This window comes from Musca vetustissima, unplaced genomic scaffold (assembly GCF_032173495.1).
Source record: "Musca vetustissima isolate MV318-11 ecotype Yass unplaced genomic scaffold, APGP_CSIRO_Mvet_v1 utg4602, whole genome shotgun sequence".
Lineage (NCBI taxonomy): Eukaryota > Metazoa > Arthropoda > Insecta > Diptera > Muscidae > Musca > Musca vetustissima.
The window spans coordinates 422,174-444,233 of record NW_026885412.1 but is presented as its reverse complement, the minus strand read 5'-3'; the positions used below and the strand labels follow the sequence as shown (position 1 = coordinate 444,233).

The window sequence follows — 22,060 nt, the reverse complement described above, 5'->3', positions numbered from 1 at the left end:
TAAATGAGTAATTCCTTAACCATGATTCTTATGCGACTGCTGTGACTGTTTAATTTTTTGTTTAGTTGCCCTTCTTAGGCATATTTGGGAGCATACTTCTCGTAGACCTTGACATAGGCTTCCTTGGCAGCTTCTTGGCTCATACCCTTGTGAGAGTTCCAGGCTTCCCACATGGCTTTCTTTTTCAAATCCAAGGCACCGGGCTTGTCGATGTTGACATCGCCGACGGTGGCTTGCTTGAAGAGACCGTAGAATTCCAAGAATTCGGAATCGCTGGGCTTCTTGGAGAAGTTTTTGGCCAATTCACAGGCTTCTTCGAAACTAACCATGTTGATTGAGTAAAGGGGTTTGGGGTTCTAGGGAATACAAATTAAAAAATTTTAAATTGTGGATTTCTAAATCTTCGGATTCTGAAGTGTTTAATTTATTACCTTGCTCTGTTGTAAGGGTGAAAGCGAAATGATAATTTTCTCAAGTGGCCATAAACTATTTATAGTTAATTGCTTCTCTTGACCAATTGTTACGCCTGCCTGCCACACTTGCTTAAGAAAAACATTTTATTTAATTAAAAATCAAACTGATAACGAAAAAATTTCGTCACTATAATTGGTGCTCTATTGAAAAGTGTGTGAGATAGTTGATGGCGGATTTATTTTCTTATTGCAACTACTCACGTGTGTTCGAAAGATAACAGTTCAATAGTTCCGATAAGGCCCTCAATGAAATCTGGGAGATAAAAAAATAAATTAATTCAAAATTGTATTTCTTTAGATAAGGGTAGTGCTTATGCAAATCCGTTTATTCGAGAAAATAAATTAGTAATTTTGAAGAAAAAAAAGTTACTAAAAGAACGTGAATTTGAATTTTAAAAAAAAAAATTATTTTTCCAAGATTCTTAAAAAAGGCGCGGATTTTTAAAAATATTTTTTCAAGGTCCATTAAAAAGGCGTGGATCTTTTAAAAATATTTTTTCAAGGTCCATTTAAAAGGCGTGGATCTTTTAAAAAATATTTTTTCAAGGTTTCAATCAAGTTTATTTGGCCCAAGGACGAATCCTATTGAAATTGAGAAAAATCGGCTCAGATTTAGATATAGCTCCCATATATAATTTCCTCCGATTTAAGGTAAATGGTGCTTCAAAGTCCCCATATACCTTTCGATTTGCACGAAATTTGGCATGGCGTACTGAATTAGGTCTAGAATGATGTGTGTCAAGTTTCGTGAAAATCGGTTCAGATTTACATATAGCTCCCATATATATTTTTGTTCGATTTAAGGTAAATGGTGTGCCAAATTCTCTAAATATCATTCGATATGCACGAAATTTGGAACTGAATTGAGCTAAAATACAAGTAATAAGTAATAAGTTTCGTGAAAATCGCTCCAGATTTAAATATAGCTCCCACATATAAATTTGTGTCCGATTTAATGTAAATGGTGAACCAAAGTCCCTATATATCTTTCGATTTGCACTGCTCCTTCCAGGACAATTCTGCAGGGACAACTTGGGTATCATCGGAAAGCTAATGGACAGTACTTTTATCCTAGCTAATAAAATTATTAAAAAATTCCGCCCGAGTTGGGGGTATTTAACAAAAACTGGCGAAGTCCTGGGGCAAGGATAATTATTTTGCCCACTGCTCCTTCCAGGACAATTCTGCCGGGGCAACATGGGTATCATCGGAAAGCTAATTGAGAGTACTTTCTTTCTGGCTAATAAAATTATTAAAAAATTCCGCCAGAGTTGGGGGTATTTAACAAAAACTGGCGGAGTCCTGGGGCAAGGATAATTATTTTGTCCACTGCTCCTTCCAGGACAATTCTGCCGGGACAACATGGGTACCTATGGAAAGCTAATGGAGAGTACTTTCATTCTATTTTCGTTCGATTTAGTAGAAATGGTGCACCAAAGTTTGTTCAATTCCAAGACAATGTTTTTTCGAAGAGGTGACATCTGTTAGGATACGTATGTAGAATATACCCAACGTGGTGAAGGAAGGAAAATCCGGTCCGATTTTACTACTTTCCTTACTGGTTTAAAAATGTTTTTTCAATGTTCCAATCAAGTGTGGATTTTTGAAAAATATTTTTCAATTGACAAACATATATTCAACCAATGAGCGGAGCAGTATAGTCAGAAGGGACCGACCATACGATACCCTACACAACTATCACGGAACTCTAACTTTCTGCGGATGTTTATTCCAAGCCTGGGCAATATTTCGTGATATTTGCACCTTCTTGCCCAATTAGAGGTCAACAGCACCTCCTCGTTACACTGACATATATTCCGAATATTACTAATATTCCGTACAGCCCTTCTAATTACTTGTCCAGGTTCCCTTCACCGTGTCCACTTTATCCCAAAATTATTACCTGATCATCAGGGAAAATTTAACGGCGTTGTCCTTGATCACAACTGGAATCTCATGGAAATTTTTAAAGCGATCAGCACTTTATTTCCGTCGTCTAGTGTTGTAGTGGTTTATTAAATAATATCTGAATACGTAAGCACCAGTAAATATTTACGTGTAACTCCCACATCCGAGTACTTGCGGCAATATAATTGTTATGAATTGAAAGGCAAACCACTCTTCTTGGATATATTTTCAACTTCTCGACTCTATGTCCTGCAGGAGTAAATTTATTCGCCATAGAATACAAATTTTATAATTTTTCACACACAAGTCAGGGTCCATGTGACCCACTAAATATTGACGGATCTTTGTCAAAACAGGCATGTTTATTCTTTGGCCCAATCCCCTTCTCCGTGTAAAAATTTGAGATGTTTGGGCCATAATTGCGGCCTCTGGAGGGAGCAAAAAAGCCGACGAAAATTAAGTATTTGGCCATTTCATCCCCTAAATATTAAGCGATCTTTACCAAAAACAATATGGGTTTTCATTGGGCCGAACCCATCCTACATGCAAAATTTCGTGAAGATTGGTTCATAACTGTGGCCTGTATCGTGTTTACAAATTATAATGGACAGACGGACGGACGGACGTTTGAAATGCTCTGATAAACAATCACGGGGAGGGACATTTTGCAAAAACATTGCAAAAATTAATCAGTGGCAGTTATGACAATGTTCGAATATTATCAGAATGCCTATGTATATTTTAATACAGTGAATATATAATATATAAATAAATTGGTATTGCTGTTTATCGCATTGGCGACAACAACAAAAATATAACTTAAATTATATATTTAATGACCCATTGCTGGCTAAGGCAGGTACGTATGTATATATTTTTAAATTTATAAAGGGGCCTTTATACGTTTTCAAATTATTTTCTGTACAAAATATATATGCCGATCAAAATAATTTTAAATTTAAATTGACTTCTCTATTCAGAATTACTGTGCCATCATTGCGTATACGTATTGTCATAACTCATACTCTTCGTAATTTTATGGAACAGATAATTCAATTGAAATTTCTCTACTACTACTTTCAAAACAAGGACTTATACTTTTTTTGAAACATTTTTATCGCTCTCAAAATTACAGTAAATTATGTTGAAACCAGTGAGCGGAGCAGTATAGTAGGACGGGGCCGACCATATGATGCCCTACACAACTACCACAAAAATAAAACTTTCTGCGGTTCTATATTCTGAGCCTGGGCTATATTTCGAAATATTTGCACCCTCTTGACCGATTTTAGGTCAACAGTTCCACTTTCTAACCATGGCATATTTTCCAATTTTTTTTTCTTGAAGTGAATTTTTACGCCTTAAAAAAATTGTCACTTTAGGTTTTGGTTGATTTTACCCTCGTAATATTGACCGATCATCATCTAAACATCCGCTCTAAGTATTTGGTCAAATCACCTTCACCTCGTAAAATATGTGATGTTCTGCATATAATAATTGCCTCTAGAGCGACTAGAAAATCTGACAAAATAAAAGATTTTGGTTCATTGCATCCCCTGAATGAAATCTCAACTTCACCGAAAACTATAGGCGTCGTCCTTGACCATAATCGGAAGTTTATGTACAATTTCAAAGCTATCAGCGCGACATTTCCGTCCTCCAATGGAGTAATAGTAATATTATGCGCATAGTCACCTTTACCTAATTACGTATAACTCCCACATCAGAGTACATGAAGCCTTAAGTTTGAAATCAATTTGAAGGTCAACAACTCCTCTTGGCTATACTATCAACTTCTCGGATATATGTCCTTCCGGAGCAAGTATATACGCCCCAATTTTTCATACAAAAGTCAGGATCCATTTGACCCGCTACATATTGACCGATCTTTATCAAAACAGGCATGCTTATTCTTTGGCACGATCCTCTTCTCCATGTAAAATTTCACGATGTTCGGACCATAAATGCGGCCTCTGGAGCGACCAGAAAAAGCGACAAAAATTAAGTATTTGGTCCATTTCATCTCTTAAATATTAACCGATCTTTACCAAAAACAATATGGGCTTTCATTGGGCCGAACCTATGCTCCATGCAAAATTTGGTGAAGATTGGTCCATAATTGTGGCCTGTATCGTGTTTACAAATAATAATGGACGGACGGACATACATGTCTAGATCGACTCAGCTATTCGAGATATGACGATCGGTATACTTAAAGGTGGGTCTAGCACCAATATTTCGCGGCGTTACAAACTCTTGGGGCTGCACAAAGCTATAATACCCTGACAACATAGTTGTGTAGAGTATAATTACCTATAGCGGAACATTTCTACAAACATGTGTTTCATCCTCTAAGAACCAAATTATAGCCGCATCAGTGAAGAAATATGGCTAAAACTTACTAATATCGAAAACAGAGCGTAACCTTTTTATAGACGCTATACAAAAAACGTGTACCGATCTATCCCATTTGTAATATGAAACATCCTAGAAGTAGTGGCACTTTTTGCACAAAATTTCAAAGCTTTAACTTACATATTGCAATCTCTATCGATATATCAGTAAAAGGAATGGGGAACATGGCTAAATCGGCAATTTTATTCTGATCAAGAACATCTTGATCATCATGGGTTCTCCGACGAATATTTCGAGTTCTTGCAAACAGAATGACAAATTGTACAAAAATTTGTAGCAATCACCCTTTTTTCTCGTGAAAATAGTAGAACGTATGACTAACGATAGCAAGTGTACGCACTAATGGATTTCCCATTCTTAGGTGTGGAATAACAAGGAATTGAAATAAGAAGTGATTCATCATAAGCATTTCGGTAAGGATTTTTATAACCAATATTTAGTCCTCAGGATTCAGTTCCGGATTGTTCAGCATTTTTCCTTAACTCTGAAGTTCCGTTTTAATATTTCTCGTATTAGCTTAATATGAATAATCGATCAAATTAGTACTCAAAATTTATTTCTTATTAACAAAATCCAATAAATTCTCAGTAATTTTATTCCGAGCATTTTTTTCGATAAAAACCTGTCTCCAGATTACAAATTTCTTTTAGAAAAAAAATAATAAATAAATAACGTATTTGCCCTAGAAAACAGTGGTGCGTATGACTTACGACAGCACGTATACGTACGTAAAATAGTGATTCATCTTAAGCATTTAAGTTAGAATTTGAAAAAAAAATTAATCCATACTAATAAAAATAGTAGAAAATACTACCATTGCTAAAGTGAAAATCAGTCCTTACCAACCTGTCCTTGTGATACACAATTTTTTTATAAAGAAACATTGAACGCAGGATCTCTTCTATAGAGAGAAGAGATCGACCATACGATACCCTACACAATTACCACGGAACTCTAACTTTCTGCGGATGTTTATTTCGAGCCTGGGCAATATTTCGTGATTAGAGACCGATTAGAGATCAACAGCACCTCTTCCTTTCACTGACATATTTTCCGAATATTCCCAATATTCAGTACACACATTTTAATTACTTTTCCGGATTCCCTTCACCGTGGTTTATGTTGTGATGCTTGGCTTATAATTGTGGCCTACAGGCCGACTCGAAAAAACACAAAAAATATAGTATTCGATCCATTTAATTCTAAAATTATTATTTGATCATCACCGAAAATTATAGATGTTGTCCTTGACCATAACTGGAACCTCTTAAACACTTTTCAACGTGATCAGCACTACATTTCAGCCCTCTAATGTTAATGGCTTACTAAATAATATATATGAATACGTAAGCACCTGTAAATATTTAAGTGCAACTCCTACATCCGAATACATACGACAATATAATTGGTATTAATTTAAAGGTCAACAGCTCCTTTTGCATGTACTATCAACTTCTCGGATCTATGTCCTTCAGGAGTAAATAAATACGCCATAGAATACAAATTTTGTAATTTTCCACACAAAAGTCAGGGCTTATTTGACCCTCGAAATATTGACCGATTTTTATCAAAACAGGCATGCTTATTCTTTGGCCCGATCCCCTTCTTCATGTAAAAATTCGCGATGTTTGGTTCATAATTGAGGCCTCTGTAGCGACCAGAAAATCAGACAAAAAAGTTTTTGGTCCATTTCATGCCCTAAATACTAACCGATCTCTACAATGGGGGTCTTCATTGGCCAGATCCCATCCTTCATGCAAAATTTCGTGAAGATTGGTCCATAACTGTGGCCTGTATCGTGTTTACAAATTATAATGGACAGACGGACGGAAGGATGGACACACATGTGTAGATCGACTCAGCTAGTCGAAATATGACGATCGGTATACTTAAAGGTCTAAGAGTCTAGGACCAACATTTCGCGGCGTTACAAACTTTGGGGCTGCACAAAGCTATAATACCCTGACAACATAGTTGTGTAGGGTATAATTAATAGAAAATAATGTATTTGCCCTAGAAATCAGTGAGACGTATGAGTTTTGACAGCACGTATACGCAATGGCGGAATGAAACTTTTGGTCTAGAATTGCCTGCTTCATTGAAGTAAACACTTTCGGGAAAAAGTGTTAAGGACTCATTACTTTTTCCACAAACAAAAATCAATTCGACGATTAATAAACAATAATCCTTCCGAATCAGTCCTTGCATTATAGAATGTTACGCAGGATCACTATAAACAAGAATCAAATGTCTGCTTCTGAATAATTTGTTGTTGATTAATTTTTATCAATAGAAATATGATTTCAAATCCATTAAAAAATCAAAAAAAAAAAATTATATATATGAAAAAATATAAAAATTAAAAAAATAGTAGAAAATACTCCACTGACCAAAGTAAACGGGAGGCGTGTGCGTTTTGACAGCACTTATACGGCATACTGGAATTCAGTAACTTTGGATGTATAACTTTCAATTTTATTGATATAAATAATGAAATGAAAATATTAATTTAAGCCAGATTCAAGAATTTTGAAATGTATTATTAGTTTTCGTAATGTTCAGAGCGTATACGTTCTGTCATAACTTATACGCCATATATATTTTTATTAAATATTTAATATATTAACAAAAATAATATTAAGTATTTAAAAACGAATTATTTTAAACTATCACATAAAACTATTTCTTTTAGGCCACAATTTTCGTATTAACATTATACCATAGAATGACTAAACTATCAAACCTTTGCCATAATCAAACCATATTTGGTTTAATTCGTGGGGGAAATCACACAGCAAAAATATATTCAATATATATTTTTATTATTTCAGGTGAATTACTGAGTAATGCCTACATAGCAACAACAACAATAACGTAAACTGCCACCGAAATAGATAACATGATGTATTACTAATATTATGTTTATTGGAAAGTAAAACCCCCTCCCTTGGCCTTTGGTAACTTCTCACCCAACCGTGAAACACTATCTAACTTTCTAAGTGCAGTGAGATAAGATTTGCCTTAAATGATAAACATTTTTTTTTCGCAAATGCACAAATAATCGAAACAACAACAAACCCATGTCTAATCAAATTCATATATAAATCGGTGATTTAGTTTGGAACAGTATTATTTGTTGCTAAATCAGTAAACAGTAAACAAGCAAAACCTAAACAACATGTTGACCGTAAGTTTCAATAAACTAAAATATAAAAATTAAATCAAAAATAATAATTTTTGATATTTTCCCTCCATTGCAGTTCGAAGAAATCGTTGAAAAAGCCAAGGCCTTCACCAAAAAGCCAACCCAAGAAGATTTCTTGGAATTCTACGGTTACTACAAGCAAGCCACCGTTGGCGATTGCAACACCGATGAACCCGAAGATGCCGTCCGCAAGGCCATGTGGAACTCCTGGAAGGAAAAAGCTGGCATGAGCGCCGAAGATGCCAAGGCTAAATACATTGAAGTCTATCACAAATATGCTCCCAAATACGAATAAATCGTGGGTTTGGCGTAGATAGATAGGGTTTCATCTTAGGTTGTTCTTTATTAATTTATTTTTTGTTTCTCTTGGATAGTTAAAAATATGTTTTTTTGTGTGTTCATCAATAAAACAATGAAAAACTGAAGGAAAAAAATTAAGTTTTATTTAAAACAATTATATTTAGTGACCAATATCCAAAGATTAAGAACATCATGTTTATAACATATTATAACATGAAATTTTTAATATAAAAATTTGTATTCAGATTGGTTTTGTATAGAACAAATTTAAATATATGAATATTTATTTTTTATAAACATTTGTAGATAGGAATCCGACCTCACTGTCTCCTTTATTTATATAAGAAATCAAGACAAATTTGCAGAAACGACTGCATAATTGATGACAGTACGTATACGCAATGATGGTAAGTGTTGACTGTCATCGAATGGCGACAAAAAGTTTACTGGGTGTGCTAGTTTTACATAGAAAACTTAGTCCTCAGAAATCCAGGAGTATTTTTTCGATAGAAATCTGACTGCCGATTTCAAATGTCTTTTAGAAAAAGTATGAAATATAAATATAATAGAAATTAATAGAAAATAATGTATTGGCCCTAGAAAACTTTGGGACGTATGAGTTTTGACAGCAGGTATACACTAAGCTGAAATGAAACTTTTGATCTAAAGTGACATTTCATTAAAGTAAACAATGTCGGGAGAAAGTGTTAAGGACTCCTTACTTTAGAAAAGGATTTTTATAAATGAACAATTTTGAGGATTTCTTTATACGCAATGATGAATGGATTGAATTATGAAGTGTTTAATACATTTTTTAATAAACACTCCTCAGATTAGTCTATTGAAAATGTTATTCACGTATTTTATAAAAATAATCTTATAAATAAAAATCTGTCAATACAGACAGACATATTTTTCTATAAAAAAATAAATACTCCTGAAAATATTTATGTAGTCAAAATCAGACGTTACCCCTTTGAGAAATATTCTATACATATGTGACGTATGAGTTACAACAGCACGTATACGTAATTACGAAATATAAATTATATGGGTGGAATGATCTGCAAAATTCATTAAAAACGTATTTAAACTTTGAGTGTAAATAATTGGATTCTATTCAAAAGCATAAAAAAACGCTTTGTATGGCTTCAAGAGTTTTTAATGCCGTTAAAAAAATATTCTAGACCTTTTGGTAATCCCATCGTCATATTTCAACGTGTTTCCGTTTGTCTGTCCAATATAATTTGAAAACGCAGTTATCGTCAAGAAATTTTGCATGTAGATTCGGTTCGGCCTAAAGAATACCCCTATTGTTTTACTTTGGTTGTTTCTGCTTGTCGCTCTAAAAGAGCGAATATCTCGAAATATTAAACGAAGAATGGGATGATTTTCATGATAATCTGTCAATATTTAGCGGGTCAAATGGACACCGACTTCTGTGTGAATAATGACAACATTTGCATTCTATTGCGGATGAACTTTCTTCCGACTTTCATAGACCTGCGAAGTTGACACTATTACCAAGATGAGTGGCATTTAAATTGGTACCAATTATATTTTTGTACATTCTCGGATGGGGGTAAATAATAATATTATATATATATATATATATATATTATAATATAAATGGACAGAAACAGAATATAAATCAGCCATGCTCAGTCATACACGATACCGTAACTGAGCGAGGACGCTTAAACAAACATTCTATTTTCTCTGTTTTTATCAGTCGTTTTTAATAATGAATTTTCAATTAAGCTCACCCACACTTACTCTCAATATAATTAGGCCCACCACTGATATAGATCCACAGAAAGTTAGAGTTCAGTAGTCGTTGTATAGGGTATCTGTTGTCTATTTTGCGTTTGATTTTTTAGAAACCTGAACTCTACATTGATTCCATGAAATTTGTAGCACGTACGCCCAATGATAATGATTCACAATTCAGGTGTGGTTTTGAGAAAAACAAAGAAGGAATGTAACATTAAATGCTATAATTTTAGAGTTTTCATAAAAAATGGATAATTAATCAAAGGTCCAATGGTTTCTATATTCCTTCGATTCGTCGATTATAAAACTGATTTACAATAACTCAGGATTTTTTTTTTTTTTTTTTTTTTTTTTTTTTTTTTTTTTTTTGAAAATCTCAGTTCACATGATTTTGTCCATGGGAATGGTGGCAAACATAAATTCCTTAATTATTTTTATTCCGTTGATTTTTTGTCTATGGAAATGTAAATTAAGTGTCCAATGTACATACAAGTGTCGACAGCTCGTATACGCAATGATTCAAAATAAAAAGTGACGATTTTTTCCGTGACGGAAAACAAAATATAATAGCGGTGCATATTTTCAACTATTTTATTTTTTGAAAATTGACAACATTTGTAATCTATAGCGTATATATTTACTCCTGATCCAAGTGGTTGACCTTTAAATTGATACCAATTATATATTCGTATGTACTCGGATGTGGGAGTTACACGCAAATATTGAAAAGTTCTTCCGTGTTCAGAAATCATTTAGTAACCCATTACCATACTGGAGGACGGAAATATAGTGCTGATCGCTTTGAAATATTCCATGAGGTTCCAGTTATGGTCAAGGACAACGCCTATAATTTTCGGTGATGATCAGATAATAATTTTGGGATGTAGTGGACCGAAAACTTATTTTTTGTGTTTTCATGAACCGCATAAGTTCTTCGTCCAAAATACGGCAATTTAGTTTTTATATACAAATTAAGCCATAAAAAGCATGACAAGAATCACATGTGATCTGTCGAAAAATCATATTGAAAAATGTATGTGGATCTTAGTATATACCCAGTAGAAAATACTCTCATGCTTGACAATTTCGTGAACGAAATTGATGGAATTGTCCTAATAACTAAACACGATATGTCGTCGAAAATGTCGTTATTCTCGCAATATAATAACAAAACAAAACCGGTGAGCGGAGCAGTATAGTCGGACGGGGCCGACCATATGATACCCTACACAACTTCCATGAAAATCTAACTTTCAGTGGTACTACATTCTGAGCTTGGGCAATATTTCGTAATATTTGTACCCTCTTGACCGACTGGAGGTCAACAAATATTACTAATATTCAGTAAATCCCTTCTAATTACTTGTCCAGATTCCCTTCACCTTGGGTTGTGTTATGATGTTCGACTTTCAATTGTGGCCTATATATTGACTAGAAAAAACACAAAAAAATTAAGTTTTCGGTCCACCTCATCCCAATATTATTATCTGATCATCACCGAAAATTATAGGCGTTATCCTTGACCATACCTGGATCCTCATGCAAAATTTCAAAGCAATCCGCGCTGTATTTCCGCCTCTAGTGTGGTAATGTGTTACTAAATAATATCTGAGTACGTAAGCACCTGTAGATATTTAAATGTAACTCCCACACCCGAGTACATAAGTATCAATTTAAAGGTCAACCACTTCTCTTGGATATACTATCAACTTCTCGGTTCTAAGTCCTTCAGGAGTAAATATTTAAGCTATAGAATACAAATTGTCATTTTTCACATAAAAGTCAGGGTCCATTTGACCCGCTAAATATTGACGGATCTTTATTAAAACAGTCATGCTTATTCTTTGGCCCAATCCCCTTCTTTATATTAAAAAGATGTTTGCCCCATAATTGCTGCCTCTGGAGCGACCAGAAAAACTGACAAAAATTGCGTATTTGGTCCATTTCATCCCCTAAATATTAACCTATCATTACCAAAATAGGTGTCTTCATTCGGTAGAAACAATCCTACATGCAAAGTTTCATTAAGATTGGTCCATAACTGTGGCCTGTATCGTGTTTACAAATTATAATAGACAGACGGACGGGCGGGCACACATGATCTTGATCGACTCAGCTAGTCGAGATATGATGGTCGATATACTTAAAGGTGGGGCTAGGACCAATACTTCGCGGCGTTACAAACTCTTGGGTCTGCACAAAGCTATAATACCCTGACAACATAGTTGCGTAGGGTAAAAAAATGTATATTTTTATTTGAATTTTAAATGGGGTACGATTGATGAAAAAATTGATGACAACAGGTATTTAGTCATCAACGACTGTTCAAACGACCGGGTAAGTGAATCAGTCGTTAACGAAAGATAGGGATTCTAGTCGCCGAAGTTGTCGTCAACGACAGTATTACTTACCCTGTCGCCCAAGTTGTCTTGCATGAATACTGCGACACGTGTGTGAAAACTTCGGCAAAGATCTCACATCGTTGTCTTTACGATTGTCTTACACGATACGTTAATGTTGTCTGCAATACACTTTCTACTGGGTATATACGAAAAATAACTCAGAACATTATTTTAATACTCTAATAAATATCTTAAAAATTATTTGTGTTAGACTAAACCTGTCCCAGTCATCATGTGGCGTATGAGTTGTGCCAGCACTTATACGTAATGGTTATATGGAAATTCTATGGATTTTAGTACAATTCATACGGATCGAATAATTAGCATTACGATTTTGGTAAAAAAATGATTAATGTGAATTTCGAAAATATTTTATCTTTTTTTGTTTCAAATAGCTGTTTTGATGAAGATCCGTCAACATTTAGCGGATCAAAAGGACCCAGACTTATGTATGATTTACAAAATTTGAACGGCTGTTTAGGTGATGATTGGTCAATATTCCGAGGGTCAAATTAACCAAAACCTGAAGTGACCAAATTGTTATTTTATGTCCTAAATATGCACCTCGGGAAAGCAAAATTTGGAAAAAATGCCAGGGTTAGAAAGTAGAACTGAAATATTTCCAAGGCTCAGAATATTTAACCGCCGAAAGATATATTTTCGTGGTAGTTGTGTAGGGTATAATATGATTCACCCCGTTCAGCTGATTTTGACTCACATTCTGTATGTGTCATTTTATGACTAAGAAATGTATAAATTATGCAATTCATTGGAAAAATTGCAACCAGAAAAATAACTAATCATAATAATTTTAAAAATTAATCATCGCCGTTGGTAACAATTTCAAAATTGAATATTGGGGAAAAAAATAAATAAAATTGATAACAAAAAAATTGGTTCGTGTGTGTTAAATTTAGTTTTAATTAAAAAAAGTTGATAACCCATCTAATGTAGTTTTAATGTATAATGCCTAAAAGTATGCTTTGAATTATTAGTAATAAAACGAAATGATTTAATAAACAGAGACCATATCGCTAATTTGCTGCATGACAGGCATAATTAAAACCAGTAAGGAAAGTAGTAAAGTTGGACTGGACGGACTATATGATACCCTGATATATTCCACCAATTACATAAAATCGGACTAAAATATATATGGGAGCTACATCATCATTCTAAACTTAATTCAGTACGCTATGGCAAAATTCGTGCAAATCGAAAAATATATAGGGTCTTTGGTGCACCAATTACTCTAAATCGGAGGAAAATATATATGGGAGCTATATCTAAATCTGAACCGATTTTCACGAAACTTTGCACAAATCATTCTAGACTTAATTCAGTACGCTACGCCAAAATTCGTGCAAATCAAAAGATTTCAAGGGACTTTAGTGGACTATTTACCTGAAATCGGACGAAAAAATATATGTGAGCTATATCTAAATCTCAACCGATTTTCAGAAAACTTAACACACAACACTCTAGACCTAATCCATTTCACTATGCCAATTTTCAGGCAAATCAAAAGATATATGGGGACTTTGGTACACCATTTACCTTAAATCGGACGAATATATGTATGGGAGCTATATCTAAATCTGAACCGATTTTCAGGAAACTTAACACACATCATTTCAGAACTAATTCATTACGCTATGCCAAATTTCGTGCAAATCAAAAGATATATAAGGACTTTGGTGCACCATTTACCTTAAATCGGACGAAACTATATATGGGAGCTATATCTAAATCTGAACCGATTTTCAGGAAACTTAACACACATCATTCTAGACCATATCCATTTCGCTATGCCAACTTTCAGGCAAATCAAAAGATGTATGGGGACTTTGGTACACCATTTACCTTAAATCGGACGAAGATATATATGGGAGCTATATCTAAATATGAACCGATTTTTCCCAATTTCAATAGGGTTCGTCCTTGGACCAATTAAGTGACCTGTGCCAAATTTCATCCAAATCGGATCATGATTGCGACCTGTACTTTGTTTACAATTTAACATGGACAGGTCGGACGGGCGGACGGACGGACATGCATAAATCGACTTAAAATGTGATTCTATGCATATTCTCAAAAGGAACCATGTGTCTATCTCGTCTCCTTTTGCCTGTTACAAACATATGCACAAAGACATAATACCCTGTACCACAGTGTGGTGAAGGTATAAACATATTTTATAACAACCAACATACGTGAATTTTACAAACTTTTTTTCCAAATACATCAAAATGTTGGATTTTTTTAAATATGTTTTCAACAATCAACTGTGGTATAGATTTTACAAATTTATTTTCAAATATTTTTATATGAAATCTCTCATTTTAGCCCATGCAAAAAATAAAAGATATATGGCGACCAACTGTCCCATTGTTAAATAATATCAATTATGTTCTAATAGAGATAAGGCAGCTCAATAGATAATAAAGCTACCCCCTAAAAATTTTCCTAAAACCATTTTGAATATCTAATGAAAGAAATTGATAAAAAAATAAAAATAATTAAATTATATCTCAGTATTGGAGATAACTGATAAAGTATTTTCTCTTAAACCCTAAATCACTATAAAAGCAAATTTAGTTATAGGCTAAGATATCATTTGTTTTTCGGTTATCCAAGTAATAACTTCAACAAAAAATCCCTAATACTCAGCAAAATGGTATCCGTAAGTATTTGAAAATTGAAAAAAAAATATTTACAGAAAATTTTTTATTGAAATTAAATCTTTCTCTTTCAGTTCGAAGAAGCTTGTGAATTGGCCAAAAACTTCTCCAAGAAGCCCAGCGATTCCGAATTCTTGGAATTCTACGGTCTCTTCAAGCAAGCCACCGTCGGTGATGTCAACATCGACAAGCCCGGTGCCTTGGATTTGAAAAAGAAAGCCATGTGGGAAGCCTGGAACTCTCACAAGGGTATGAGCCAAGAAGCTGCCAAGGAAGCCTATGTCAAGGTCTACGAGAAGTATGCTCCCAAATATGCCTAAGCAAACCGACAAAAATCACCACCAAACACACACAGAGAGAGTTGGTCTTTAAATAAAAAAAAAATGTTATTTAATTGGTAGTAGGGGTTCCATAGCTATAACAATTTATATTATAAACAATTTGAGTAAAATATTAATAATAAATGGCAAAAGGTACATAAACAAAGAACACTTGGTTTTAAAAATAGTTTTTTCAAGAAACAACAAAATTATAAGGCCCTTCACAAAGGCTCGGATCTTTTAAAAATATTTTTTGTGGTCCTCTAAACAGATGTGGATTTTTATACCCTACACAACTATGTTGTCGGGGTATTATAGCTTTGTGCAGCCCCAAGAGTTTGTAGACTCACCTTTAAGTATACCGATCGTCATATCTCGACTAGCTGAGTAGATCTGGACATGTGTGTCCGTCCGTCCGTTTGTCCATTATAGTTTGTAAACACGATACAGGCCACAGTTATGGACCAAACTTCCCGAAATTTTGCATGTAAGATGGGTTCTGGCCAATGAGGATCCCTATTGTTTTTGGTACAGATCGGCTAATATTTAGGAGATGAAATGGGCCATTGTTTTTCTCATTTTTTACTGGTCGCCCTAGAGGCCAAAATTATGACCCTAATCTCGCGAAATTTTTTATGGAGAAGGGGATCGGGCCAAAGAATAAGAATAAATAAATATCCGCAGAAAGTTAGATTTCCGTGGTAGTTGTGTAGGGTATTGTATGGTCGGCCCCGTCCGACTTTACTGCTCCGCTCACTGGTTTAAAAATATTTTAAGGGTAATCTTAGCAGGCGTGGATTTTTATACCCTACACAACTATGTTGTCGGGGTATTATAGCTTTGTGCAGCCCCAAGATTTTGTAGACTCACCTTTAAGTATACCGATCGTCATATCTCGACTAGCTGAGTCGATCTGGACATGTGTGTCCGTCCGTCCGTTTGTCCATTATAGTTTGTAAACACGATACAGACCACAGTTATGGACCAAACTTCCCGAAATTTTGCATGTAGGATGGGTTCTGGCCAATGAGGATCCCTATTGTTTTTGGTAAAGATCGGCTAATATTTAGGAGATGAAATGGACCTTTGTTTTTGTCATTTTTTACTGGTCGCGTTAGAGGCCACAATTATGACCCTAATCTCGCGAAATTTTTTATGGAGAAGGGGATCGGGCCAAAGAATAAGAATAAATAAATATCCGCAGAAAGTTAGATTTCCGTGGTAGTTGTGTAGGGTATTGTATGGTCGGCCCCGTCCGACTTTACTGCTCCGCTCACTGGTTTAAAAATATTTTAAGGGTCCTCTTAGCAGGCGTGGATTTTTATACCCTACACAACTATGTTGTGAGGGTATTATAGCTTTGTGCAGACCCAAGAGTTTGTAACACCGCGAAATATTGGTCCTAGACCCACCGTTAAGTATACCGATCGTCATATCTCGACTAGCTGAGTCGATTTAGACATGTGTGTCCGTCCGTCCGTCTGTCCATTATAATTTCTAAACACGATACAGGCCACAGTTATGGACCAATCTTCGCGAAATTTTGCATGTAGCATGGATTCTGGCCAATGAAGACCCCTATTGTTTTTGGTAAAGGTCGCTTAATATTTAAAGGGTATGAAATGGACCAAAAACTTTATTTTTGTCTGATTTTCTGGTCGCTCCAGAGGCCCCAATTATGGCATAAACACCGATAATCTTTTCATGAAGAAGGGGATCGGGCCAAAGAATAAGTAGAGATGGTATTTACCGCGTATTTACCGGGTAAATACCCAAGTGGTGGGTAAATACCCATTTGCGGGTATTTATTTGGGTATTTACTATATTGAATTGGTGATACAACATCTTACACCCTATTTCCGAGTTTCTGTTATCAAATCGATTTAGAATGGATAGTTTTACGATACTTTAATGACGTGGGTAAATACTTGGGTAAATACCCGAGTTTTTACCCAAAAATTAGACATAAACTTATTAACTGTCGAACCACTTGGCATAGGCGGCCCAAATTTTGCATTTATGTTTTTAATGTCAAATCCAAAATGGGGTCCCTGGGTCCAAGCCTTGATACATACCCCATATAACCGTATCTCCCGATTTAAGGAATTTTTTTCTATTAGACACGTTTTACAACCAAATTGGCTGTAATTTTGCACAGAGTGTTCTTTTTGGGTACCAAATTATGTATGTAGGTCCACGTTTACTGGTAGCCCCCATACAAAGGTACCCCTATTTTGAGTATTTACCCAAAAATTGGGTATAAACTCATTAACTGGCGAACCACTAGACTAAAGCGGTCAAAATTTGGCTCAGATGGTTTTTATATCAATACAAATTCTGGTATGGAAAATGGGGTCCCTGGGTCCATGTTTTTATATAACCCTTATATAACCGTATCTTCCGATTATATGGGGGCTATAACAAAACTTGGTCCTCTAAACAGGCGTGTATTTTTTTTTTTAAATACATCCCTTAATGGGTTAAATTTTAAAACAAAATCATATGCAAAAATGCCCCCTAATCTTCCCCACTTAATATAGTTTAACACCTACTGATTCCGATTGTTAAATAAAATATTAATGAAATAAAACTGAAAAAAAAAACATTGATACTGTTCAATGTTTGATTTATAAGTGTTCCACTTATACTTTGTCCGATTTTTAGTTCTATCTGAAATGGATTATCGTATTCGTATTGAAAATATAACTAACTTATGTTTATAGCCTTCGAAAGTTTTTCATCGCAAGATAAAGTTGGTAAATTGAACACACACGATGGTTGGTGATGGATAGGGGGTTAGGAACTCAAGTACTCGGTCAGTCAGTCAGTCTGTAAGGCAGGCAGGCAGGGTGATAAGATAAGATTATTGCATTTTTGGAGTCTTATAAAATTCTGTAAGGAAATAAATTAAAAATACCTTATGAATATGAAACATGTATTAACAGGACTTCAGTATAGACCGCAATATTTATAACCTTTGAAAATTCACAACCATTGGGACCCCTTGGCACATCGGGATTTTTAGATTCTGTGATGTGTCCGTAACTAGTGATTCTCAACGCTATTAACTCGCTAGGAGCTCTCGCAAGATGTCAACAACTCACTCTCACTCCATCGAGTTGCACGCAACCCTTTGGGTACCTAGGCTGTCTACCTCCTCCATAATATGCCTCCTCTCGTAATTTACCCATTAGTAACCCCCTAGAGTTATCCTTTATCAATACGTCCCCTGCATCTACCCTATCCTGTAAATTGTCGGTAACTCTCGAGTCTCCTCACTAATAATACTTGGTAGGTCATCCGCATTATATATACCATGATAAAAGCCTTTATATCACTCCGTAGCCCCTGGGCGCCTAACGGCATCCACAACTCGTAGAGGTGTCAATATCATATTTACTGAATATATTTTTAATTAAACAAAAGTTAAAACCATTGGGCGAAGTAGTATAATTGGACGGTTCCGATCATGTGATATCCTACACAACTTCTACGAAAATCTAACTTTCTGTGGTTCTATATTCTGCGCATGGGCAATATTTCGCGATATTTGCACCCTCTTGACCGACTAGAGGTCAACAAATATTACTAATATTCAGTACAACCCTTTTAATTACTTGTCCAGATTCCCTTTACCGTGAGTTGTGTTGTGATGTTCGGCTTTCAGTCGACTCGAAAAAAAATAAAAAATTAGTTATCGTTCCACTTTATCCCAATATTGTTATCTGATCATCACCGAAAATTATAGACGTCGTCCTTGACCATACCTGGGTCCGCATGAAAAATTTCAAAGCGATCAGCGCAATATTTCCGCCCTCTAGTGTGGGGGTACTAAATAATATATGAATACGTAAGTACCTATAAATATTTAAGTGTAAGTCCCGCATCCGAGTATATACGACAATATACTTGGTATCAATTAAAAGTTCAACCACTCCTCTTGGATATACTATCAACTTCTCTGGTCTATATCCTTCAGGAGTAAATATATATGCCATAGAATACAAATTTTGTATTTTTTTTACACAAAAGTAAGGGTCCATTTGAACCGCTAAATATTGACCGATGTTTATCAAAACAAAACATCAAATCCCCTTGTCCTTGTAAAAATTTGCAATGTTTTTTGGTCCATTTCATCCCCTAAATATTAACCGATCTTTACCAAAAACAATAGGGGTCTTCATTGGCCAGAACCCATCCTGCATGCAAAATTTCGTGAAGATTGGTCCATAACTGTGGCCTGTATAGAACACACATGTCTAGATCGACTCAGCTAGTCAAGATATGATGTTCGGTATACTTAAAGGTGGATCTAGGTCCAATATTTCGCGGCGTTACAAACTTTTGGTGCTGCACAATACCCTGACAACATAGTTGTGTAGGGTATAAATAGGACTCTCTATTTTTTTTTTTTTTTTAAAGTGCTATCTTTGATTCTGTTGCAAGCGATTTCAATTCGAAATTTGTTTAATCCATTTTGGGATTATTTCATTTTACTAGCAATAATCTCCTAACAAATTTATTCGATTATCTCAATACCTTTCTGTTAAAAAAAAAACTACAAATCTCAAAATTTCCTCCTCAGAATTATTAGAATAACTCAATCAAATAAAAAATTTCCAATAAAAACACACACAACAAAACAGCAACAATAATTATCACACTCTATATCTAATAGCTACAATCAATAGATTCGGAAAGCAGCCGCTACAAAGATTGCAGCACAAGCGGTCAAGCGGTTCGAGGCATTGCAACAAATATTGATTTATTGACAATTCACAAACGTACTAAATCAAAATTTCCCCCCATCATAGCGTTGTGAACTTTAAACTCAAACAAATCTTAGATTATACGCGATCACTGATCGTCGAACGTGCATGGAGACTTATTTCGTGCGGTTTCGCACAATTGCTACGAAATGTATCACCTCGTTGATGTGCGGACCTGGTAGCAGACGACACAACAAATGTGTAATCGCTGTCATTACCAATCAGCGACAAAATGAAAGCTCTACTCAGCCTGCATTGCAGCGGGATGAGAGAGTTAGACAGTTAGGGTACACAATTATTGGGAAATTGTACTAAAATGTACTTATTTTGAAAAATATTGTTTAACAAAATTCACGAATTTCTGAATTTTAAAATCAACCACATCATTACAAAGAACATTGACAAAATATTTTTAAAGAATGCACGCCTATGTTTAGACCTTAAGAAATATTTAAAAAACTTCTAGACACTATTTTTTTAAACCACGCTTTACTCTAGACCTTAAAAAATATTTTTAAAAAAATTACGCCTATGTCTAGGATCTCAAAAAATTCACGCCTTTGTCTAGGACCTTAAAAAATCCATGCTTTTGTCTAGGACTTTAAAAATTCCACGCCTTTGTCTAGGACCTTAAAAAATCCACGCCATGTTTGTAACAGGCAAAAGGAAACGAGATAGAAACTTGCTTCCTTTTGAGAATATGCATAGAATCACTTCCTGAGTCGATCGCATGTCCGTCTTCCTGAGTCGATCGCATGTCCGTCTGTCTGTCTGTCCATGTATTTTTGTGAACAAAGTACGGGTCGCATTTATGATCCGATTTGGATGAAATTTGATGTAGCTCACTTATTTGGCCCAAGGACGAACCCTATTGAAATTGGGAAAAATCGGTTCAGATTTAGATATAGCTTCCATATATATTTTCGTCCGATTTTATGTAAGTGGTGCATTAAAGTCCCTATATATACTTCGATTTGCACAAAATTTGGCACAGCGCACTGAATTTAGTCTGGAACGATGTGTGTTAAATTTCGTAAAAATCGGTTCAGATTTAGATATAGCTCCCATATATATATTCTCCGACTTTAGGTAAATAGTGCACTGAAGTCGCTATATATCCTTCGATTTGCACGAAATTTGGCACAGCGTACTGGATTAAGTCTAGAATGATGTGTGTTAAATTTCGTGAAAATCGGTTCAGATTTAGATATAGCTCCCATATATATTTCCGTCCGACTTTAGGTAAATAGTGCACCGAAGTCGCTATATATCCTGCGATTTGCACGAAATTTGGCACAGCGTACTGAATTTAGTCTGGAACGATGTGTGTTAAATTTCGTAAAAATTGGTTGAGATTTAGATATAGCTCCCATACATATTTTCGACCGATTTTATGTAAATGGTGCACCAAAGTCCCTATATATCATTCGATTTGCACGAAAATTGGCATAGAGTACTGAATTAAGTCTTGAAAAATGTGTGTTAAATTTCATGAAAATCGGTTCGAACTTAAATATAGCTCCCATATATATATATATATATATATATATTTGTCCGATTTTATGTAAATGGTGCACCAATTTCCCTATATATCTTTCGATTTGCACGAAATTTAGCATAGCGTACTGAATTACGTATATGATAATGTGTGCTAATGAAAATCGGTTCAAATTTAAATATAGCTCCCATATATATTTTCGTCTGATTTTATGTAAATGATGCACCAATGTCCCTATGTATCCTTCGATATGCACGAAATTTGGATTTATAAGTATATGAAGAACTCAAAATGTGTCCGAATGCACAAAACATAC

General features: G+C 34.9%; 3 protein-coding genes across 3 annotated transcripts; 2 read left to right on the top strand and 1 right to left on the bottom strand.

The window, feature by feature from the left end:
- Positions 1 to 71: 71 nt before the first annotated feature.
- On the bottom strand, positions 72 to 352 carry LOC133332676 (acyl-CoA-binding protein homolog). Its single transcript, XM_061541055.1, has one exon. It carries the CDS (start codon positions 327 to 329, stop codon positions 75 to 77), a length of 255 nt encoding a protein of 84 aa, XP_061397039.1. The 5' UTR covers positions 330 to 352; the 3' UTR covers positions 72 to 74.
- Positions 353 to 7,923: 7,571 nt separating this feature from the next.
- LOC133332692 (acyl-CoA-binding protein) lies at positions 7,924 to 8,305 on the top strand. Its single transcript, XM_061541071.1, has 2 exons — positions 7,924 to 7,983; positions 8,057 to 8,305. Exons 1-2 carry the CDS (start codon positions 7,975 to 7,977, stop codon positions 8,294 to 8,296), a joined length of 249 nt encoding a protein of 82 aa, XP_061397055.1. The 5' UTR covers positions 7,924 to 7,974; the 3' UTR covers positions 8,297 to 8,305.
- Positions 8,306 to 15,107: 6,802 nt separating this feature from the next.
- LOC133332691 (acyl-CoA-binding protein homolog) lies at positions 15,108 to 15,483 on the top strand. The gene is made up of 2 exons (XM_061541070.1): positions 15,108 to 15,159; positions 15,232 to 15,483. Exons 1-2 carry the CDS (start codon positions 15,151 to 15,153, stop codon positions 15,475 to 15,477), a joined length of 255 nt encoding a protein of 84 aa, XP_061397054.1. The 5' UTR covers positions 15,108 to 15,150; the 3' UTR covers positions 15,478 to 15,483.
- Positions 15,484 to 22,060: the final 6,577 nt, after the last annotated feature.